General features: G+C 45.1%; 2 protein-coding genes across 2 annotated transcripts in view; both read left to right on the top strand.

Annotated features, from left to right (window-relative positions):
* The first annotated feature begins 1,137 nt into the window (after positions 1-1,137).
* On the top strand, positions 1,138-24,730 carry LOC130267632 (prostaglandin-E(2) 9-reductase-like). Its single transcript, XM_056517675.1, has 9 exons — positions 1,138-1,298; positions 11,931-12,098; positions 12,194-12,310; positions 12,456-12,533; positions 19,623-19,745; positions 19,826-19,935; positions 20,600-20,765; positions 22,440-22,519; positions 24,370-24,730. Exons 1-9 carry the CDS (start codon positions 1,212-1,214, stop codon positions 24,410-24,412), a joined length of 972 nt encoding a protein of 323 aa, XP_056373650.1. The 5' UTR covers positions 1,138-1,211; the 3' UTR covers positions 24,413-24,730.
* Positions 24,731-25,281: 551 nt separating this feature from the next.
* The window catches only part of LOC130367515 (uncharacterized), a 64,801-nt gene continuing 63,220 nt past the window's right edge, over positions 25,282-26,862 (top strand). Inside the window, exon 1 of the mRNA XM_056569937.1 lies at positions 25,282-25,796. Coding sequence (XP_056425912.1) covers positions 25,710-25,796 — 87 coding nt within the window. The 5' untranslated portion in view covers positions 25,282-25,709. The remainder of the gene's footprint in view (positions 25,797-26,862) is intronic.

Here is a 26,862-nt window from a genome sequence, read left to right as displayed (position 1 = left end):
TCTGCTGATTTTACTACCTAAAGGGGACTGCTGCTGATTTTACTACCTAAAGGTGGCTGCTGCTGTTTTTATTACCTAGAGGGGACTACTATAACTATCACCTAAAGGGGGCTTCCATTATTATCCTAACCCTTGAAAAAAGTCCTGCATGCTTCCACAGTGGCCGGTCTCATGTTTACTAGCTTAAGGGGGCTGCTGCTGATTTTACTACCTAAAGAGGATGATGATAATTTTACTACCTAGAAGAAGCTGCTGCTGTTTTCACTACCTAAAGGGGGCCTCTATTACTACCACCTAAAGGGGGCCTCTATTACTACCACCTAAAGGGGGCCTCTATTACTACCACCTAAAGGGGGCTGCTGTTATTACTACCACCTAAAGGGGGCCTCTATTACTACCACCTAAAGGGGGCTGCTGCTAATACTACCACCTAAAGGGGGCTGCTGCTAATACTACCACCTAAAGTGGGCTGCTGTTATTACTACCACCTAAAGGGGGCTGCTGCTAATACTACCACCTAAAGGGGGCTGCTGCTAATACTACCACCTAAAGTGGGCTGCTGCTAATACTACCACCTAAAGGGGGCTGCTGCTAATACTACCACCTAAAGGGGGCTGCTGCTATTACTACCACCTAAAGGGGGCTGCTGCTAATACTAACACCTAAAGGGGGGCTGCTGCTAATACTACCACCTAAAGGGGGCTGCTGCTATTACTACCACCTAAAGGGGGCTGCTGCTAATACTACCACCTAAAGGGGGCTGCTATTATTAACCCTAACCTTGACCTGCGTGCTTCCCGTATGAGCATTGATGATTACACTGTATGCACAGCCATTCTCTTATGGGGGAGGTGGAGGGGCCTCATGATCATGTTCCGCCTGAGGCCTCATCTGGTTATACGGGCTGCATGGACCCTTCATTTTATCTTCTTCTCCCCACCATGTCTGCTGTCAGGAGGTCCCTGTACTCACTACACAACTGGCCAGTCCTGGTTTTGCACCTTGTAGACTTTTCACATAATGCACATATATGATACAAAGTCCACAGGAGAGCAGCACAGGCTCATATATAGAATAACCACGTGAAACGTCCCCCCCATCCCCCCACAACACATAAAGGAACTGGGCGGTGACCACTCACTCACTGGAGTGCACACAGAGCTGAGCTGCTGGGAGGTGACACTCACCGGAGGAGAGATCCGAGCAGTATTATGGCTCTGACAAAGGACTCACGTATTACACTGAATGATGGGCACAAGATACCGGTGGTTGGCCTGGGCACCTACGCCCCCGATGAGGTGGGTAGTCACGGATGTAAGTATAGGGTTGCTCGCTCAGGGATATATCCAGGGGTCAAGTCCTGGGGGAAAAAAGTGCAGGAACTCACCCAAGATTTCCACTCAAGGGCTGGTCCCGCAGAACTGCTAATGGGAACGGTGTTCCTGCTGTGAAAAAAGTGCAGGAACTGGAGGCACAGCAGACATAATACATGGAGGCATAGCAGATATAATACATGGAGGCACAGCAGACATAGTACATGGGGGCACAGCAGACATAATACATGGAGGCACAGCAGACATAATACATGGAGGCACAGCAGACATAATACATGGAGGCACAGCAGATATAATACATGGAGGCACAGCAGACATAATACATGGAGGCACAGCAGATATAATACATGGAGGCACAGCAGACATAATACATGGAGGCATAGCAGATATAATACATGGAGGCACAGCAGACGTAATACATGGAGGCACAGCAGATATAATACATGGAGGCACAGCAGACATAATACATGGAGGCACAGCAGACATAATACATGGAGGCACAGCAGACATAATACATGGAGGCACAGCAGATATAATACATGGAGGCACAGCAGACATAATACATGGAGGCACAGCAGACATAATACATGGAGGCACAGCAGACATAATACATGGAGGCACAGCAGACATAATACATGGGGGCACAGCAGACATAATACATGGAGGTACAGCAGACATAATACATGTAGACACAGCAGACATAATACATGAAGGCACAGCAGACATAATACATGGAGGCACAGCAGACATAATACATGGAGGCACAGCAGACATAACACATGGAGGCACAGCAGACATAATACATGGGGGCACAGCAGATATAATACATGGAGGCACAGCAGACATAATACATGGAGGCACAGCAGACATAATACATGGAGGCACAGCAGATATAATACATGGAGGCACAGCAGACATAATACATGGAGGCACAGCAGATATAATGCATGGAGGCACAGCAGACATAATACATGGAAGCACAGCAGATATAATACATGGGGGCACAGCAGACATAATACATGGAGGCACAGCAGACATAATACATGGAGGCACAGCAGACATAATACATGGAGGCACAGAAGATATAATGCATGGAGGCACAGCAGACATAATACATGGAGGCACCGCAGATATAATGCATGGAGGCACAGCAGATATAATGCATGGAGGCACAGCAGACATAATACATGGAGGCACAGCAGACATAATACATGGAGGCACAGCAGACATAATACATGGAGGCACAGCAGACATAATACATGGAGGCACAGCAGATATAATGCATGGAGGCAGAGCAGACATAATACATGGAGGCACAGCAGACATAATACATGGAGGCACAGCAGACATAATACATGGAGGCACAGCAGACATAATACATGGAGACACAGCAGACATAATACATGGAGGCACAGCAGACATAATACATGGAGGCACAGCAGACATAATACATGGAGGCACAGCAGACATAATACATGGAGGCACAGCAGACATAATAAATGGAGGCACAGCAGATATAATGCATGGAGGCACAGCAGACATAATACATGGAGGCACAGCAGATATAATACATGGGGGCACAGCAGACATAATACATGGAGGCACAGCTGACATAATACATGGAGGCACAGCAGATATAATACATGGAGGCACAGCAGACATAATACATGGAGGCACAGCAGACATAATACATGGAGGCACAGCAGACATAATACATGGAGGCACAGCAGATATAATACATGGAGGCACAGCAGACATAATACATGGAGGCACAGCAGACATAATACATGGAGGCACAGCAGACATAATACATGGAGGCACAGCAGACATAATACATGGGGGCACAGCAGACATAATACATGGAGGTACAGCAGACATAATACATAGAGGCACAGCAGACATAATACATGGAGGCACAGCAGACATAATACATGGAGGCACAGCAGACATAATACATGTAGACACAGCAGACATAATACATGAAGGCACAGCAGACATAATACATGGAGGCACAGCAGACATAATACATGGAGGCACAGCAGACATAACACATGGAGGCACAGCAGACATAATACATGGGGGCACAGCAGATATAATACATGGAGGCACAGCAGACATAATACATGGAGGCACAGCAGACATAATACATGGAGGCACAGCAGATATAATACATGGAGGCACAGCAGACATAATACATGGAGGCACAGCAGATATAATGCATGGAGGCACAGCAGACATAATACATGGAAGCACAGCAGATATAATACATGGGGGCACAGCAGACATAATACATGGAGGCACAGCAGACATAATACATGGAGGCACAGCAGACATAATACATGGAGGCACAGAAGATATAATGCATGGAGGCACAGCAGACATAATACATGGAGGCACCGCAGATATAATGCATGGAGGCACAGCAGATATAATGCATGGAGGCACAGCAGACATAATACATGGAGGCACAGCAGACATAATACATGGAGGCACAGCAGACATAATACATGGAGGCACAGCAGACATAATACATGGAGGCACAGCAGATATAATGCATGGAGGCAGAGCAGACATAATACATGGAGGCACAGCAGACATAATACATGGAGGCACAGCAGATATAATGCATGGAGGCACAGCAGACATAATACATGGAGGCACAGCAGACATAATGCATGGAGGCACAGCAGACATAATACATGGGGGCACAGCAGACATAATACATGGGGGCAAAGCAGACATAATACATGGAGGCACAGCAGACATAATACATGGAGGCACAGCAGACATAATACATGGAGGCACAGCAGACATAATAAATGGAGGCACAGCAGATATAATGCATGGAGGCACAGCAGACATAATACATGGAGGCACAGCAGATATAATACATGGGGGCACAGCAGACATAATACATGGAGGCACAGCTGACATAATACATGGAGGCAAAGCAGACATAATGCATGGAGGCACAGCAGATATAATGCATGGAGGCACAGCAGACATAATACATGGAGGCACAGCAGATATAATGCATGGAGGCACAGCAGACATAATACATGAAGGCACAGCAGACATAATACATGGAGGCACAGCAGACATAATACATGGGGGCACAGCAGACATAATACATGGGGGCACAGCAGACATAATACATGGAGGCACAGCAGACATAATACATGGAGGCAGAGCAGACATAATACATGGAGGCACAGCAGATATAATACATGGGGGCACAGCAGACATAATACATGGAGGCACAGCTGACATAATACATGGAGGCAAAGCAGACATAATACATGGAGGCACAGCTGACATAATACATGGGGGCAGAGCAGACATAATAGATGGGGCACAGCAGATATAATACATGAAGGCACAGCAGACATAATACATGGAGGCACAGCTGACATAATACATGGAGGCAAAGCAGACATAATACATGGAGGCACAGCAGACATAATACATGGAGGCACAGCAGACATAATACATGGAGGCACAGCAGATATAATACATGGAGACACAGCAGACATAATACATGGAGGCACAGCAGACATAGTACATGGAGGCACAGCAGACATAATAGATGGGACACAGCAGACATAATACATCGAGGCACAGCAGACGTAATACATGGAGGCACAGCAGACGTAATACATGGGGGCACAGCAAACATAATACATGGAGGCACAGCAGACATAATACATGGAGGCACAGCAGACATAATACATGGAGGCACAGCTGACATAATACATGGAGGCACAGCAGACATAATACATGGAGGCACAGCAGACATAATACATGGGGGCACAGCAGACATAACACATGGAGGCACAGCAGACATAATACATGGAGGCACATCAGACATAATAGATGGAGACACAGCAGACATAATACATGGAGGCACAGCAGACATAATACATGGAGACACCGCAGACATAATACATGGAGGCACAGCAGACATAATACATGGAGACACAGCAGATATAATACATGGAGGCACAGCAGACATAATACATGGAGGCACAGCAGACATAATACATGGGGGCACAGCAGACATAATAAATGTAGGCAAAGCAGACATAATACATGGAGGCACAGCAGACATAATACATGGGGGCACAGCAGACATAATACATGGAGACACAGCAGACATAATACATGGAGGCACAGCAGACATAATACATGGGGGCACAGCAGACATAATAAATGTAGGCAAAGCAGACATAATACATGGAGGCACAGCAGACATAATACATGGGGGCACAGCAGACATAATACATGGAGACACAGCAGACATAATACATGGAGGCACAGCAAACATAATACATGGAGGGCACAGCAGACATAATAGATGGGGGCACAGCAGACATAATACATGGAGGCACAGCAGACATAATACATGGAGGCACAGCAGACATAATAGATGGGGCACAGCAGACATAATACATGGAGGTACAACAGACATAATAGATGGGGCACAGCAGACATAATAGATGGAGGCACAGCAGACATAATACATGGAGGCAAAGCAGACATAATACATGGAGGCACAGCAGACATAATACATGGAGGCACAGCAGACATAATACATGGAGGCACAGCAGATATAATACATGGAGACACAGCAGACATAATACATGGAGGCACAGCAGACATAATAGATGGGGCACAGCAGACATAATACATGGAGGCACAGCAGACATAATACATGGAGGCACAGCAGACATAATAGATGGGGGCACAGCAGACATAATACATGGGGGCACAGCAGACATAATACATGGAGGCACAGCAGACATAATACATGGAGGCACAGCAGACATAATACATGGAGGCACAGCAGATATAATACATGGAGACACAGCAGACATAATACATGGAGGCACAGCAGACATAATACATGGAGGCACAGCAGATATAATACATGGAGACACAGCAGACATAATACATGGAGGCACAGCAGACATAATACATGGAGACACAGCAGATATAATACATGGAGGCACAGCAGACATAATAAATGTAGGCAAAGCAGACATAATAAATGTAGGCAAAGCAGACATAATACATGGAGGCACAGCAGACATAATACATGGGGGCACAGCAGACATAATACATGGAGACACAGCAGACATAATACATGGAGGCACAGCAAACATAATACATGGAGGGCACAGCAGACATAATAGATGGGGGCACAGCAGACATAATACATGGAGGCACAGCAGACATAATACATGGAGGCACAGCAGACATAATACATGGAGGCACAGCAGGCATAATACATGGAGGCACAGCAGACATAATACATGGGGGCACAGCAGACATAATACATGGGGGCACAGCAGATATAATACATGGAGGCACAGCAGACATAATACATAGAGGCACAGCAGACATAATACATGGAGGCACAGCAGATATAATACATGGGGGCACAGCAGATATAATACATGGAGGCACAGCAGACATAATACATAGAGGCACAGCAGACATAATACATGGAGGCACAGCAGACATAATACATGGGGGCACAGCAGACATAATACATGGGGGCACAGCAGATATAATACATGGAGGCACAGCAGATATAATACATGGAGGCACAGCAGACATAATACATGGAGGCACAGCAGACATAATACATGGAGGCACAGCAGATATAATGCATGGAGGCAGAGCAGACATAATACATGGAGGCACAGCAGACATAATACATGGAGGCACAGCAGATATAATGCATGGAGGCACAGCAGACATAATACATGGAGGCACAGCAGACATAATGCATGGAGGCACAGCAGACATAATACATGGGGGCACAGCAGACATAATACATGGGGGCACAGCAGACATAATACATGGAGGCACAGCAGACATAATACATGGAGGCACAGCAGACATAATACATGGAGGCACAGCAGACATAATACATGGAGGCACAGCAGACATAATAAATGGAGGCACAGCAGATATAATGCATGGAGGCACAGCAGACATAATACATGGAGGCACAGCAGATATAATACATGGGGGCACAGCAGACATAATACATGGAGGCACAGCTGACATAATACATGGAGGCAAAGCAGACATAATACATGGAGGCACAGCAGATATAATGCATGGAGGCACAGCAGACATAATACATGGAGGCACAGCAGATATAATGCATGGAGGCACAGCAGACATAATACATGAAGGCACAGCAGACATAATACATGGAGGCACAGCAGACATAATACATGGGGGCACAGCAGACATAATACATGGGGGCACAGCAGACATAATACATGGAGGCACAGCAGACATAATACATGGAGGCAGAGCAGACATTATACATGGAGGCACAGCAGATATAATACATGGAGGCACAGCAGACATAATACATGGGGGCACAGCAGACATAATACATGGATGCACAGCTGACATAATACATGGAGGCAAAGCAGACATAATACATGGAGGCACAGCTGACATAATACATGGGGGCAGAGCAGACATAATAGATGGGGCACAGCAGATATAATACATGAAGGCACAGCAGACATAATACATGGAGGCACAGCTGACATAATACATGGAGGCAAAGCAGACATAATACATGGAGGCACAGCAGACATAATACATGGAGGCACAGCAGACATAATACATGGAGGCACAGCAGATATAATACATGGAGACACAGCAGACATAATACATGGAGGCACAGCAGACATAGTACATGGAGGCACAGCAGACATAATAGATGGGACACAGCAGACATAATACATCGAGGCACAGCAGACGTAATACATGGAGGCACAGCAGACGTAATACATGGGGGCACAGCAAACATAATACATGGAGGCACAGCAGACATAATACATGGAGGCACAGCAGACATAATACATGGAGGCACAGCTGACATAATACATGGAGGCACAGCAGACATAATACATGGAGGCACAGCAGACATAATACATGGGGGCACAGCAGACATAACACATGGAGGCACAGCAGACATAATACATGGAGGCACATCAGACATAATAGATGGAGACACAGCAGACATAATACATGGAGGCACAGCAGACATAATACATGGAGACACCGCAGACATAATACATGGAGGCACAGCAGACATAATACATGGAGACACAGCAGATATAATACATGGAGGCACAGCAGACATAATACATGGAGGCACAGCAGACATAATACATGGGGGCACAGCAGACATAATAAATGTAGGCAAAGCAGACATAATACATGGAGGCACAGCAGACATAATACATGGGGGCACAGCAGACATAATACATGGAGACACAGCAGACATAATACATGGAGGCACAGCAGACATAATACATGGGGGCACAGCAGACATAATAAATGTAGGCAAAGCAGACATAATACATGGAGGCACAGCAGACATAATACATGGGGGCACAGCAGACATAATACATGGAGACACAGCAGACATAATACATGGGGGCACAGCAGATATAATACATGGGGGCACAGCAGACATAATAAATGTAGGCAAAGCAGACATAATACATGGAGGCACAGCAGACATAATACATGGGGGCACAGCAGACATAATACATGGAGGCACAGCAGACATAATACATGGGGGCACAGCAGACATAATAGATGGGGGCACAGCAGACATAATACATGGAGGCACAGCAGACATAATACATGGAGGCACAGCAGACATAATAGATGGGGCACAGCAGACATAATACATGGAGGTACAACAGACATAATAGATGGGGCACAGCAGACATAATAGATGGAGGCACAGCAGACATAATACATGGAGGCAAAGCAGACATAATACATGGAGGCACAGCAGACATAATACATGGAGGCACAGCAGACATAATACATGGAGGCACAGCAGATATAATACATGGAGACACAGCAGACATAATACATGGAGGCACAGCAGACATAATAGATGGGGCACAGCAGACATAATACATGGAGGCACAGCAGACATAATACATGGAGGCACAGCAGACATAATAGATGGGGGCACAGCAGACATAATACATGGGGGCACAGCAGACATAATACATGGAGGCACAGCAGACATAATACATGGAGGCACAGCAGACATAATACATGGAGGCACAGCAGATATAATACATGGAGACACAGCAGACATAATACATGGAGGCACAGCAGACATAATACATGGAGGCACAGCAGATATAATACATGGAGACACAGCAGACATAATACATGGAGGCACAGCAGACATAATACATGGAGACACAGCAGATATAATACATGGAGGCACAGCAGACATAATAAATGTAGGCAAAGCAGACATAATAAATGTAGGCAAAGCAGACATAATACATGGAGGCACAGCAGACATAATACATGGGGGCACAGCAGACATAATACATGGAGACACAGCAGACATAATACATGGAGGCACAGCAAACATAATACATGGAGGGCACAGCAGACATAATAGATGGGGGCACAGCAGACATAATACATGGAGGCACAGCAGACATAATACATGGAGGCACAGCAGACATAATACATGGAGGCACAGCAGGCATAATACATGGAGGCACAGCAGACATAATACATGGGGGCACAGCAGACATAATACATGGGGGCACAGCAGATATAATACATGGAGGCACAGCAGACATAATACATAGAGGCACAGCAGACATAATACATGGAGGCACAGCAGATATAATACATGGGGGCACAGCAGATATAATACATGGAGGCACAGCAGACATAATACATAGAGGCACAGCAGACATAATACATGGAGGCACAGCAGACATAATACATGGGGGCACAGCAGACATAATACATGGGGGCACAGCAGATATAATACATGGAGGCACAGCAGATATAATACATGGAGGCACAGCAGACATAATACATGGAGGCACAGCAGACATAATACATGGAGGCACAGCAGATATAATACATGGAGGCACAGCAGACATAATACATGGAGGCACAGCAGACATAATACATGGAGGCACAGCAGATATAATACATGGAGGCACAGCAGATATAATACATGTAGGCAAAGCAGACATAATACATGTAGGCAAAGCAGACATAATACATGGAGGCACAGCAGACATAATACATGGAGGCACAGCAGACATAATACATGGAGGCACAGCAGACATAATACATGGAGGCACAGCAGACATAATACATGGGGGCACAGCAGACATAATACATGGGGGCACAGCAGACATAATACATGAAGGCACAGCAGACATAATACATGGAGGCACAGCAGACATAATACATGGAGGCACAGCAGACATAATACATGGAGGCACAGCAGACATAATACATGAAGGCACAGCAGACATAATACCTGGAGGCACAGCAGATATAATACATGTAGGCACAGCAGACATAATACATGGAGGTACAGCAGACATAATAGATGGGGCACAGCAGACATAATACATGGAGGCACAGCAGACATAATACATGGAGGCACAGCAGATATAGTACATGGAGGCACAGCAGACATAGTACATGGAGGCACAGCAGACATAATAGATGGGGCACAGCAGACATAATACATGGAGGCACAGCAGACATAATACATGGAGGCACAGCAGACATAATACATGGAGACACAGCAGACATAATACATGGAGGCACAGCAGACATAATACATGGAGGCACAGCAGACATAATACATGGAGACACAGCAGACATAATACATGGAGGCACAGCAGGCATAATACATGGAGGAACAGCAGACATAATACATGGAGGCACAGCAGACATAATACATGGAGGCACAGCAGACATAATACATGGAGGAACAGCAGACATAATACATGGAGGCACAGCAGATATAATACATGTAGGCACAGCAGACATAATACATGGAGGCACAGCAGACATAATACATGGAGACACAGCAGACATAATACATTGGGGCACAGTAGACATAATACATGTAGGCACAGCAGACATAATACATGGAGGCACAGCAGACATAATACATGAAGGCACAGCAGATATAATACATGGGGGCACAGCAGACATAATACATGGAGGCACAGCAGATATAATACATGGAGGCACAGCAGATATAATACATGGAGGCACAGCAGACATAATACGTGGAGGCACAGCAGACATAATACATGTAGGCACAGCAGACATAATACATGGAGGCACAGCAGATATAATACATGTAGGCACAGCAGATATAATACATGGAGGCACAGCAGACATAATACATGGGGGCACAGCAGACATAATACATGGAGGCACAGCAGGCATAATACATGGAGGCACAGCAGACATAATACATGGAGGCACAGCAGGCATAATACTGGGGTAATAGTGGGGTACCCATGGCATTCTGCAGCTGCAGGTCTTGGAGAGTAGGACAGAGTAGAAGAAGTCAAGTAGGTGACCAGATGTGTTGACCAGATACCGAGAAAGGATAAGGGAAATAGATGCTGTTTGAGAATATTTTGCCCATGATCTTGACTTCGATTGTACTAAATGGGATTTTATTAAACTATTGTGCCTAAGATCCGCATGGTTACCAGCCATCATTTTTCATATTGTTCCACATAGGACCCCAAGTCTCTGGTAGAAGAGGCCGTGAAAGTTGCTCTTGAGGTCGGGTATCGACACATTGACTCTGCATTCATATACGGCAATGAGGTTGAGGTCGGACGAGCTATCAATGCGAAGATCGCGGACGGGACGGTCAAGAGAGAGGAAGTGTTCTATACTAGTAAGGTAATGGTATATCTCTATAGACAGTAATTGGTTGTCCTCGTTAGCTGGTATCATTGACAACTCTCACAGTGACTCTGCTTTTCTATCCCTTCTAGCTCTGGAGCACCTATCATTCCCCGGAGTTGGTCCGTCCTGCTCTAGAGAAGTCCTTGAAGAACCTACAGTTGGATTACATCGATCTCTTCCTTATTCACATTCCTATGGAGTTCAAGGTCTGGACATTAGCCTAAAAATGTTGCCCAATATTTTATGAAAATTGTCAGTGACTGTAGTGGGGAGGAGGCTCTTGAACAGGTCCAGCTTATTTCATGGTTCTTCTTGTTTCTTAGGTTCTATTTATTTGCTCTTGTTTTTAAGCCCGGTGATGATCTAGAGCCGACAGATGAGAATGGAAAACTGATTTATCACAATACTGACATTCGAGACACCTGGAAGGTATGAAAACTTCCCCCAAAATCTGTAAGGGAATCTACATTTTCAAGGGGTACTCCGGTGTTTTGTTCACATTTTTTTCAGAAGGCTCGGAGTGGGAGGACTTCAAGGCCATGCCCCTTGTGACGTCATGTCACACCCCCTCCATTCATGTCTATTTGACGACACTAGACATGAATGGAGGGGGGGGGGGGTGGCGTCGCTTCACAACCACTGCCACAGGGACTCAGCGTTTGTTTTGTTAGATCACGGGGGGCCCAGCAGCGGGACTCCCACGATCAGACATCTTATCCCCTATCCTTTGTATAGGGGATAAGATGTCTAGCAGCGGAGTACCCCTTTAAAGCCACCTAGTCTTCCTAGTCAACACAACTCTTGAATTGGTTAATTCATCGTTAAGAGATGATGATTTCCCACCCTCCTACCTGGCACAGACCAAATGTTGTGTTTTACATATAGAAGAAGCAACACAGAATGGATGTATTACTTATGATTGTATGGCATTAAAGGGGACCTGTCATCACTTTGTCGTTGCCTTAACGGGGTACTCTGCCCCTAGACATCTTATCCCCAATCCAAAGGATAGGGGATAAAATGTCTGATGGTGGGGATTCCACTGCTGGGGACCCCCGCGATCTCGACTGCGGCACCTCAGACATTTGGTGCACGGAACGAACTTCGCTCCGTGCCGGATGACTGGCAATGCGGGGCAGAGGCTCGTGACGTCACAGCCATGCCCCCTCAATTCAAGTCTATGGGAGGGAGCGTGACATCAGCAGCAGGGTGCGGCCGTGATGTCACAAGCCTAAACGCTCTAAACCAAAGCCGGGTGAAGCACGGAGATTGCGGGGGTAAGGATAGGGGCAGAGTACCTCTTTAATCATGAATCATCAGGACTGTCCAAAAGCAGTGTGCCAAAATAGCCAAAATAAAAAATGAAGCAATAGTCACATAGATCTTACCCAGAACCTCTTTTAACTCCTACTTGTATATCCACCCTAAGCAGCGGTTCTACAACTGGGCGCCAGTCCCTCCTCTGGACTAAAGTGCAAAGGCGACATAGTCACAACAATAAAAAGAACTGTGCAGAGGTTGCGGAAACAGGTCGGGATACGAGAGGTTAACACACTATAAAAACCAAAAGGGGGTATGTAAAGTAGTAACAAATAAGATATCAAGGAAACATAGCTGCAGGTATATAGCGTGCTGACTAACAGCTACTGCTTATATATTGATTGTCAATGAGGGATCAAAGTCAATGAGGTATCAAAGTGTTATAGTTGATCCTCTATATCTCTATATAATTGTAGAATATTAAATATATAAAATCCAATAGGAAAATAGGATAAAATAGACATAAAAATAAATATAATATCTATACAGTATATTATACAGCGTCTTTAGAAGTAGTGAATTCTGTGTACAGACAATAATCATATGTGACACGCTGCATGTGATGGCATAGTCCATAGTGAGGGGGGGGTTACTATGTAACTGATGATATTATAGTCCGTAGTGAGGGGGGGTTACTATGTAACTGATGATATTATAGTCTGTAGTGAGGGGGGGTTACTATGTAACTGATGATATTATAGTCCGTAGTGAGGGGGGGTTACTATGTAACTGATGATATTATAGTCCATAGTGAGGGGGGGTTACTATGTAACTGATGATATTATAGTCCATAGTGAGGGGGGGTTACTATGTAACTGATGATATTATAGTCCATAGTGAGGGGGGGTTACTGTTACGCCTAGCGCTCCGGGTCCCCGCTCCTCCCCGGAGCGCTCACGGCGTCTTTCTCCCTGCAGCGCCCCGGTCAGTCCCGCTGACCGGGAGCGCTGCACTGTCATGGCCGTTGGGGATGCGATTCGCACAGCGGGACGCGCCCGCTCGCGAATCGCATCCCAGGTCACTTACCCGTCCCGGTCCCCTGCTGTCATGTGCTGGCGCGCGCGGCTCCGCTCTCTAGGGCGCGCGCGCGCCAGCTCTCTGAGACTTAAAGGGCCAGTGCACCAATGATTGGTGCCTGGCCCAATTAGCTTAATTGGCTCCCATCTGCTCCCAGACTATATCTGATCTCCTCTCATGCACTCCCTTGCCGGATCTTGTTGCCTTGTGCCAGTGAAAGCGTTTAGTGTGTCCAAAGCCTGTGTACCTGAACTTCTGCTATCCATCCTGACTACGAACCTTGCCGCCTGCCCCCGACCTTCTGCTACGTCTGACCTTGCCTCTGCCTTGTCCTTCTGTCCCACGCCTTCTCAGCAGTCAGCGAGGTAGAGCCGTTGCTAGTGGATACGACCTGGTTGCTACTGCCGCAGCAAGACCACCCCGCTTTGCGGCGGGCTCTGGTGAAAACCAGTAGCCTCTTAGAACCGGTCCACTAGCACGGTCCACGCCAATCCCTCGCTGACACAGCGGATCCACCTCCTGCCAGCCGGCATCGTGACAGTTACTATGTAACTGATGATATTATAGTCCGTAGTGAGGGGGGGTTACTATGTAACTGATGATATTATAGTCCGTAGTGAGGGGGGGTTACTATGTAACTGATGATATTATTATAGTCCATAGTGAGGGGGGGTTACTATGTAACTGATGATATTATAGTCCGTAGTGAGGGGGGGTTACTATGTAACTGATGATATTATAGTCCGTAGTGAGGGGGGGTTACTATGTAACTGATGATATTATAGTCTGTAGTGAGGGGGGGGGTTACTATGTAACTGATGATATTATTATAGTCCATAGTGAGGGGGGGTTACTATGTAACTGATGATATTATAGTCTGTAGTGAGGGGGGGGTTACTATGTAACTGATGATATTATAGTCTGTAGTGAGGGGGGGTTACTATGTAACTGATGATATTATAGTCCGTAGTGAGGGGGGGTTACTATGTAACTGATGATATTATAGTCCATAGTGAGGGGGGGGTTACTATGTAACTGATGATATTATAGTCCGTAGTGAGGGGGGGTTACTATGTAACTGATGATATTATAGTCCGTAGTGAGGGGGGGTTACTATGTAACTGATGATATTATAGTCCGTAGTGAGGGGGGGTTACTATGTAACTGATGATATTATTATAGTCCATAGTGAGGGGGGGTTACTATGTAACTGATGATATTATAGTCCGTAGTGAGGGGGGGTTACTATGTAACTGATGATATTATAGTCCGTAGTGAGGGGGGGTTACTATGTAACTGATGATATTATAGTCTGTAGTGAGGGGGGGGGTTACTATGTAACTGATGATATTATTATAGTCCATAGTGAGGGGGGGTTACTATGTAACTGATGATATTATAGTCTGTAGTGAGGGGGGGGTTACTATGTAACTGATGATATTATAGTCTGTAGTGAGGGGGGGTTACTATGTAACTGATGATATTATAGTCCGTAGTGAGGGGGGGTTACTATGTAACTGATGATATTATAGTCCATAGTGAGGGGGGGGTTACTATGTAACTGATGATATTATAGTCCGTAGTGAGGGGGGTTACTATGTAACTGATGATATTATAGTCCGTAGTGAGGGGGGGTTACTATGTAACTGATGATATTATAGTCCGTAGTGAGGGGGGGTTACTATGTAACTGATGATATTATAGTCCGTAGTGAGGGGGGGGGGTTACTATGTAACTGATGATATTATAGTCCGTAGTGAGGGGGGGTTACTATGTAACTGATGATATTATAGTCCGTAGTGAGGGGGGGTTACTATGTAACTGATGATATTATAGTCCGTAGTGAGGGGGGGTTACTATGTAACTGATGATATTATAGTCCGTAGTGAGGGGGGGGTTACTATGTAACTGATGATATTATAGTCCGTAGTGAGGGGGGGTTACTATGTAACTGATGATATTATAGTCCGTAGTGAGGGGGGGTTACTATGTAACTGATGATATTATAGTCCGTAGTGAGGGGGGGTTACTATGTAACTGATGATATTATAGTCCGTAGTGAGGGGGGGTTACTATGTAACTGATGATATTATAGTCCGTAGTGAGGGGGGGTTACTATGTAACTGATGATATTATAGTCCGTAGTGAGGGGGGGGTTACTATGTAACTGATGATATTATAGTCCGTAGTGAGGGGGGGTTACTATGTAACTGATGATATTATAGTCCGTAGTGAGGGGGGGTTACTATGTAACTGATGATATTATAGTCCGTAGTGAGGGGGGGTTACTATGTAACTGATGATATTATAGTCCATAGTGAGGGGGGGTTACTATGTAACTGATGATATTATAGTCCATAATGAGGGGGGGTTACTATGTAACTGATGATATTATAGTCCATAGTGAGGGGGGGTTACTATGTAACTGATGATATTATAGTCCGTAGTGAGGGGGGGTTACTATGTAACTGATGATATTATAGTCCGTAGTGAGGGGGGGTTACTATGTAACTGATGATATTATAGTCCATAGTGAGGGGGGGTTACTATGTAACTGATGATATTATAGTCCGTGGTGAGGGGGGGTTACTATGTAACTGATGATATTATAGTCCATAGTGAGGGGGGGTTACTATGTAACTGATGATATTATAGTCCGTAGTGAGGGGGGGTTACTATGTAACTGATGATATTATAGTCCATAGTGAGGGGGGGTTACTATGTAACTGATGATATTATAGTCCGTAGTGAGGGGGGGTTACTATGTAACTGATGATATTATAGTCCGTAGTGAGGGGGGGTTACTATGTAACTGATGATATTATAGTCCATAGTGAGGGGGGGTTACTATGTAACTGATGATATTATAGTCCGTAGTGAGGGGGGGTTACTATGTAACTGATGATATTATAGTCCGTATCCGTTAAGTATGAAAAAGCACGAACACTCCAGCTCAGTTGCAGATCCAATAGTCGACTACATTTACATATAGCTACATGAGTCACAGGTACATGGCAGGATGTGACGCGTTTCGGCCAGGTGCTGGCCTTACTCATACGAGTATGAGTAAGGCCAGAACCTGGCCGAAACGCGTCACATCCTGCCACGTGCTCCGTGCTCAATATCTCGGCAACAGGGTGAGCTGATTTTACCTTCTATTGGTTTCGGTTAAAGGGGTACACCGCTGCTCAGCGTTTGGAACAAACTGTTCCGAACACTGGTGCCGGGAGCTTGTGACGTCATAGCCCCACCCCCTCATTACATCATGCCCACCCCCTCAATGCAAGTCTATGGGAGGGGGCGTGACAGCCGCTACGCCCCCTCAATGCAAGTCTATGGGAGGGGGCGTGACGGCTGTCACCCCCCCCCCCCCCATAGTCTTGCATTATGGGGGCGGGCTTGATGTCATGAGTGGACGTGGCTATGACGTCACAACTCCCGCCGCCAGCACCAGCGTTCGGAACAGTTTGTTCCAAACGCTGAGCAGCGGAGTACCCCTTTAAGTAGTTACTGTGCAACTGTAGAAGGTATTGGCAGTCCGCGGCAGTAACTAGGTAACTAGTTATATAAAATTCTTTGATACTGTGTATCATGATTAGACGGTATGTCCCACCATTCCTGAAGTGGTTCCACAACATTCTCTCAACTCACCCGCTGTGGCTTCTAGCATGGTCGCCTAGTCGCTCCTGCGCTTGCTAGTCGTCAGCGCCAGCGAGCCGGGGGAGGGAGAGGTCTGCTGGCCGGCATGTCGGTGGTTTCCTTGTGCGCTGCGCGTGCCGGAATTAGGTGTCGGTTTCTTGTCACTGTATCCTCACTTTGGTAATCGGTCAGGGGTGGCTTTGAACGGCTGTATAGATGGATTACTGTATAGAAAAGTGTAGCTAGACGCGTTTCGGGATCTGCTGGATCACTTTTTCCAGGCTTGAGGAGAGTGTTCCCTTTCATTTTGTATAAAGACAAACAGATTCGAATACGGGTCAAGACACTATACAGATCAGGATTAACAGGTCCTGGATTACACAGGACTAACATCCAAACCAAACTCCAGGCCAGGGGCAAAGCAAAGCTATGGATCAGGACTTATAACCATGAAGGGATCCAAAACACAAAAACATATGAGTACAATTCAAGAAACCAGTTACTAACACAGATACCAAACTAGACAAGACTAATCCGACCATAGTAGACAGATATAACTAACAAACAGGACTAGGCTTAAAGCTGATCAGAACTGATCAGAACTACAAAGTTGGGCTAAAACAAAGTTACAAGTGTGAACAGACACAGACAGGAGGGACATTAACACTGAATTGAATCAGAACAAAACTGAAAGCTAAAGTAAAATCAAGAGCAAGGCCAGGAGGCAGGAAATACCCCATCTCCGTTGCTGATTGGCCCGGGCCTGTAAGCGTTACCTGACCAGAGAGAAACATGCACAGGGTGTTATCGTTACTGCAACTTTGTAAAGAGCCTTTATTAAAAATTTCCTATTTTGCGTATCCAGCTCTTGTACTGGCCTATATGTTTCCATGGTAACAGACTATCATCAATCCCTGTGTAGTCGTATCCTGCAGTTATATTCCAATCCATCTGTTCCTTGCTTCTTAGGGTCTATTCATACAGCAGAATTTCCGCTTGCGGAATTCCAGTTCAGACTAAAGCCCATAGACTTCTATGGGATTTTGTACTCCTATTTATTCTTCTGAATTTCCACTTGCGGAATTCCGCAAGCTGAAATTCAGAAGTGTGAATGGGAGTGCGGAATCCCATAGAAGTCTATGGGCTTTAATTTCAGGGGCAATTCCCCAATCGGAAATTCTGCCGTGTGAATACACCCTTACTTGTCTGCTGAATGTATGTTAGATAGTAGTAGGGGACAGATAGAAGTGGGGCTGACTGCAAGATCAGACTACACAGGACTGTTGATAGTCTGTAACCATGGAGACCCATGGGCCAATATAGGGGCTGTATACAGCTGTCTTATATCTAGTTGGAACCTTCACTTCTGCCCATGTATGAGGTGACATTTTATTAGTTAAGTTCTCTATAAAGCTACTATGACGTATTTGAATATTTTAGCAGTCACATGTAGTTGAGATTCCCAATAGCCAAATTGGGTACTTGTCACTGCTCATCCTTTACTCCTTATTGGTTTAATATTTGATGATTTATTATGTTTAGGCAATGGAAGACCTAAAAGAAGCCGGGGTGGTGAAATCTATCGGTGTCTCCAACTTCAACCACAAACAAATTGAGCTCATCCTCAACATGCCGGGACTGAGATACAAACCTGTGTGCAACCAGGTACCATAGAAATATTCTTCCTCTCCTCGCAGTCCCCTCCACACAGGTTCTTATATCTGAGAAATCTGGTCTATCCGCAGGTGGAGTGTCACCTCTACTTGAATCAGTCTAAGCTGCTGGAGTTCTGCAAGTCACACAACATAGTCCTGGAGGCGTATGGGGTGTTGGGCTCTACTCGGGATCCAGACTGGTAAGAAATGACATCCTCAAAGGGGTACTCCGCCCCTAAACATCTTATTCCGTACACAAAGGATGGGGGATAAGATGGCTGATCACATGGGTCCCGCCACTTGGGACCCCTGCGATCTTGGCTGCGGCACCCCAGACATCCGAAGTTCGCTCCATGCCGGATGACTGGCGATGCGGGGAGGAGGCCTGTGACGTTACGGGCACAGCCCACTCGTGATGTCACGGCCATGCCCCCTCAATGCACGTCCATCAGGCCCCCTCCCATAGACTTGCATTTAAAGAGCGTGGCCGTGATATCACGAGGGGGTTGTGGCTGTGACGTCACGAGCCTCCGACGCTGCACCCGACGCTCTAAAAGAATGCTGGGTGCAGCAGGGAGACCCCCCCCCCTGATCAAACATCTTATCCCCTATCCTTTCGATAGGGGATAAGATGTCTAGGGGCGAAGTACCCCTTTAAGGAGTAACTCTTTCTGAGTAGGGTTGTAACTGTTACTTATAACCAAAAACTGTGGTCTTTTCTCCCAATTGGTGTCTCCATACAAAGACAGTGCCCAGTTTGGTCATGTTGTCTGTAGTCTAGCCTCCTGGTGATGTACATTTGCTGCTTTTTAATACGCATTGAGTAACTTTACACGTATCCATATTATAATTTTGCTTCTTCAGGTACGACCAGACTGCTCCGATCCTGCTTGAGGACCCTGTGCTCAACTCAATTGCAAAAAAATATGGCCGAACTCCGGCACACGTGGCAATGAGACACATGCTGCAGAGGGGGATAGTTGTCCTTGCCAAGAGTTTTAAGCCGGAGAGGATCAAGCAGAACTTTGAGGTAGGAGACAAAGAATTTTGAGAAGGTACACACTCTAGATAAAAGGGTGACCCAACCTTGGATGGTCTCACAACCTAGTGATGCGGATAAACCATGGGGAGACCTCAACCTCTTAGAACTGAGGTAGGCAAGAGAGAAGAGCAATGTCATAATTAAGTCCATTGTGGACTCTTCACACCCCAAACAACCTTGTCAACGTACCAAAATGAACACGTAAAGCAAAGGCTGGGAGAACAACCCAGAAAGTCACTGTTCAGTGTTCACAACCATCAGAAAATAGAAGACATTCTATTGGATTACCAAGATGATGAGGGTTCATGTGGACCAACAATAGTCTGATACAGGGGTAAGATAGATGTCAGAGGGCCCCAAAGCAGGGATTAAACTAGAGCCCCCTGCTGGTGATGGTTACATTACCACTCCAAACCTCTGGGATGGGTGGATTCACTGCTCACTAAAAGTGAAGAATAGTGAAGAGGGGGAACACAACAAAGATTGACCACCCATTCTAATAAAGCAAACAACTATCTTGGATCCAATAGGAGCCCCATGTTTTGCCTCTGCAGTACTTACAACCCTATTGGTTTGTTACCCTGAATTTCTTGTACCGGACTATCATGAACAACATCTACATATTAGGGGGGAGATTTATCAAAACATGTCCAGAGGAAAAGTTGTTAAGTTGTCCATAGCAACCAATCAGATCACTTCTTTCATTTTGAAAAAGGCCTCTGGAAAATGAAAGAAGCCATCTGATTGGTTGCTATGGACAACTGGGCAAATTTTGATAATTTTTGATAAATCTCCCCCATTGAGATTGTCAAATGTACACGCATGTTTCTTTTAAATTGTAAAAACGTGTTAAAAGTCAGTGTGAACCAATGAACCAAATTTTGTTTCCTTGGCCCAATGCATCTTAAAAAAAAATAAAAAAAATGTCTTACTAGTCATTGGATGTAGACCTAAGTGTCTCTATTCCTTCTACTCCATCTTTTTGATAACCTGCAGACAGTGGAAGGAAGATAAGTATTTAGCATAATCTGTAACCATGTAGACAAATAGGGGGAGATTTATCAAAACCTGTGTAGAGGAAGAGTGGTGCAGTTGCCCATAGCAACCAATCAGATCGCTTCTTTCATTTTTGGAAAGGCCTACGGAAAATGAAAGAAGCCATCTGATTGGTTAATATGGGCAACTAGTCAACTTTTTCCTCTATACAGGCTTTGACAAATCTCCCCCATTGTTCTGCATTGAAGCTCCAACCTTTGATTATTGGACAAAGTATTCCAAAATCGGAGGAGAGCCTTATATATATATATATATATATATATATATATATATATATATATATTGACTTTGTATTGTTTTTCTTTTATCGGCAACTTGCTTAAGCAAACAGGAGCATCGGGCACCCCCACTCTGGCCGAGCCCTCGGGTAGTGCCCAACCTGTCCTCCCTGCCTCCAGAACCAGCACCTATTACGCCTGCCATATCTGAGAAAACATACACAAGAACCTCTAAATTGTTCTCTAATAATAGCCTATGCTGCACTATATAAGCAAAACAGTATGTCTGTCATTAAAACAATTGGCAGCAAAAATCTACACACCCTTAGACTCTCTGGTCCTGTGCATGAGGGACTGACTTCTGCCTTTGGTGATTGCAATTTTTTAGGTTTTCGAATTTGAGTTGAGTGAGGAAGAAATAAAAACTCTGAACGAACTGAACCAAAACAGACGCTACGTGGATTTTAAGTAAGTAATATGCATGGTTGAATATGTTCCAAAGAATATTGAAGAAAATTCTTGAAAATGTGTGTTATAATGCAAATACATATTATAATTCTTATAATATGTATTTGTATAATAACACAAATTTTCAAGAATTGGTGTCCACTAAGAAATGACTAAAATACACTTGAATAAGTGATGAAGCAGTGTACCCGCAGAAACCCGTAGGACAGGATCAGGTAGACTGCCAGGAGGAATGTCACAAGCATAGAGCATGGTGGTAAACTGAGGGATCTGTTGGCAGGCTAAGTGTTAAGGTTCCAGGCTGGGTGTTATGGTTCCAGGCTGGGTGTTATGGCTCCAGGCTGGGTGTTATGGCTCTAGGCTGGGTATTATGGCTCTAGGCTGGGTGTTATGGTTCCAGACTAAATGTTATGGCTCCAGGCTTGGTGTTATGGCTCCAGGCTTGGTGTTATGGCTCCAGGCCGGGTGGTTTGGTTCCAGATTAAGTGTTATGGCTCCAGGCTGGGTGTTATGGTTCCAGGCTGGGTGTTGTGATTCCAGACTGAATGTTATGGCTCCAGACTGAGTGTTATGGCTCCAGGCTGGGTGTTATGGCTCCAGGCTGGGTGTTGTGGTTCCAGACTGAATGTTATGGCTCCAGGCTGGGTGTTATGGCTCCAGACTCAGTGTTATGGCTCCAGACTCAGTGTTATGGCTCCAGGTGGGTGTTATGGCTCCAAGCTGGGTGTTATGGCTCCAAGCTGGGTGTTGTGGTTCCAGGCTGGGTGTTATGGCTCCAGGCTGGGTATTATGGTTCAAGGCTGGATGTAATAGTTCTAGGCTCAAGACCACCAGAGAGCCTAGCAGTAAACACTTTACTTCTACAGAACATCAGAGATACTTGCCTGAATGCCTTCACTGCCCTGGATTATTTGTCCTGCAAACACTAACCACAAGACCTTAAAGTGGACCTGTCAGCAAGGAACCAAATAATCACATAGCTGGTTAGGACTTCTCATTCTGTCCAATCTTTTTATTCTCTATAGTCCTTTCCAGAGCCAAGATCTAAGTCTTTTTGTTATTATGAATATTAGGCTCAAGTGCACAGAGGGTGTTCCCCTGCACAGCGAAATCCCAAGTAAGTCCAGGCCATGTCCTCAGCCCATGTCCTCCTCTTTATCACTGCCCCATGGCCTGCTTGTATCCATCTATGCTATTTGACTGACAGTAAGAGAGGACATGGGCTGGACTTACCTGGTGTCTTGCTTTGCAGGGGAACACCCCCTGGGCACTTGAGCCTTGTTTTCATATCAATAATAAGACTTGGCGAAGACTGCACGAATAACAAAAAGTATTCCCAAAATCCTGATGAGCAGCTCTGTTTATTAACTTTAAGATTCTTCCTATAAACCCACCTACTATTGTAGCTAATTTTGGAGAATAATTTGGCACTATATTGCAGTATTTATTTGTCTCCGATAAGGATTGCCAGGGTTTGAGGTAGTAGTCTCAGATTCCAAAGTGACCCACTCCCTAGTTACAATGGCTAAGAGGGAACATTGGTTGGAGTGAAGACTGGTGCAGAATGTTTTTCCACCATCTTGTTTCTCTTGGGAGTCTTGACCTTGAGGACCCCCTAGGAAACTGGAGTCCAGGGCAATTGTCATATTGAGGGAGAACCAGACACCATGTTTTCCAAGTGAAGTGAAGTAAATGCCTTGGATCAGCCCCATAAGAAGCTTTGTAAGAAGGTAACCCCTAAAGTATACATAACCTTGTTTTTTCTCTATAAATCAATACTGATCACTGGAGGCATGCTGGACCTACTAGTAAACATCCACAACTTTACCAAAATATTTCTGATTTTGCAGGTGGAAAGATCATCCGAAATGGCCATTCGATGAAGAATATTAGATTTGTCTGTTTCTAAATATGTGAAAATTCAATAAAATAATCTGAAGCTAAAATACTTTTGAGAATATGTGTGTGAGAATATTGCGCCACCTAAAGGAACAAATTAATTAAAGAAAATGTATTTGCTAGACAGTTTTTTTAACAGCATTTTAGAGCTCCATGGACATAGACAACAATATACAGGAGCCGTCCCGTTGTTAATAGGAAAAGTTACTGTTTGTACTCTGTGACCTTTTTCTATGGAACCACTTGGTTATTTAGGGATCCAGCCACTGGGCCAAAATAATAGGTACCCTTTAAAGAGTACTTGTCATGATAATCTGGCTGCAGGATATTTGTAAACTGGATGGTAATTCTCGTAGCCTGAGACTTGGCCTGACATGACGTGATCAGGAGTCGAAATGCCCGAAGTTCCATGCAAAGTCTATGGGATTTCCAGTCTTTCGACTTCCAATAGCGCCATGTTGAGTCATGTCTTGGGCTACGAGAATGCCGGCCGGTTAACACATACAGTATTCTGGCACCGGATAATGGTGACAGGTACTGGGCCTGGTCAGGTCTAAGTTTGTTGAACCCTCATCTTAGAGTTGGGTAATGACCAAGGGAAGTCTGTAGTGGAATGCACATCCCCATCACCTTATCTACATGTGAAATCTGTAAGGTTTTGTATATTAAAAGGGTTATCCAACATAAGGTGACTTTAGTAATTAAGTGTCATACAATAATGGACATGCTTACCAAGGATCTGTGCTTGTGTTAGTGTTAAATGGCCTGTGTCCCCTATCACACCACTGTCTTATTTTAGGTGCTGGCTACTTCCTGTTTCTGTGGCCTCCTTCAGACCATTATCCCCAGGATCTTTTGTTTCAAGGTGGGAAGTGACTTATTTCCCTCTTATACATGGTCACCCCACCCATTGTAGCACAGCCCAACCTGACACACAAGTGGTGGATCTGTGTGATGATGAATGCACGCACATGTGTAAGGGTAACTTCATCAGGGGTCTAGCTTCACACACAACAGACCAAGCAGCCAAGCCCCCTTTTAGTAACCGACTTGTGATGCATTGTCTCGGGCCGGGTAAGGAAGAACAATCATCTCACCCCTTTGTGCAGCCTGTATTTATTATATAAGAATATTCTAATTCAACTCCCACTGTGGCCTGGAGCCAGGACTTTGACGATTGCCCCAGAGTCCTCCCCTCTGCTTGGGGCTCGGCCAACAATTCAACATTCACTGAAAGAAGTTCAGGGAAGTTCAGAGCAGTTTTGGGTAGGACAGAGCTGCGAGCAGAGTTATGGCGCTGACAAAACATTCACGAATCACCCTTAATGATGGACACAAGATACCGGTGGTTGGACTGGGCACCTATGCCCCCGAGGAGGTGGGTTGTCATAGCTGGTTACTACAAGTCTAGAGTTTCTTGCCCCTCAGGCGGTAGGTTGTCACAGCTGTTACCTATAATTTGAAGGTTTCTCGTTCAGTCTTAAAATGCACACAAACTCTTTCTAGGCGATGGGTGTTGCTGTCTTTGTTATTTCTCAGCCCTGGAGATATGTTATGAGGGACGAAGAAGTTTCTGTATTTTCACTCATTGGACAATATTGCAGTCATAGTCTGTGCCCGACCTGATATACCTAATAATAGACAGTATTACATTGTATTGTATGTTATGGTCAGCGCTCTGTAGTTCTCCTCGGGGATGATATTCACTCCTCCACCCTTACAACATTTACGATCAGTGAAGTGTCTGGTGCATGTTAATGACGGGATACCAAGAGCAGGGACTGACATAATACATAGAGGAGCGGCAGACACTTGTATCTACATGTAGATACTGCAAGCACAACATATCAAGGCACGGCAGACTTTATACATGGAGGCAATGCAAGCACAATGCATGGAGGCACAGCAAACATACATGGAGGCACAGCAAACATTATACATGGAGGCACAGCAGGCGTAATACTTGGCTACATGGTCGGTATAATACATAAATATACTACTAGTGATAATATCGCCATGTACCCAAAGCTATTTAGGGCGACACACTACTACCAGCGGGTAACTGTACAGTGTGGTTTCAGCAATCACACTCCTATCACCCATATACATACAGCCTGAAAGTTATGAGTGTGATTGCTGCAACCATATACTCCTATCATACCTGCTATTTACAGGATCTGCAGACCATATACGTGATTATATACAGGACAATATAGAGCTAGATACCAGCTATTTACAGGATCTGCAGACTCTTAGAGGGATTAGAGTTAAATCTATTGACTTACCGGTGACATCTTTTCTGATTGGTGGCATCCTCTTTCCTTTACTTCTCCATCTACCAGGTAATTAGGTAGCCAGGCATGTAGGTAGGTAGCTAGTTAGGAAGCTAGGTATTTAGCTAGCTAGGTAGTTAGGTAGCCATGTATGCAGGTAAGTAGTTAGGT

This window comes from Hyla sarda, chromosome 4 (genome assembly GCF_029499605.1).
Source record: "Hyla sarda isolate aHylSar1 chromosome 4, aHylSar1.hap1, whole genome shotgun sequence".
Lineage (NCBI taxonomy): Eukaryota > Metazoa > Chordata > Amphibia > Anura > Hylidae > Hyla > Hyla sarda.
This window is presented reverse-complemented; position numbering and strand designations above follow the sequence as displayed.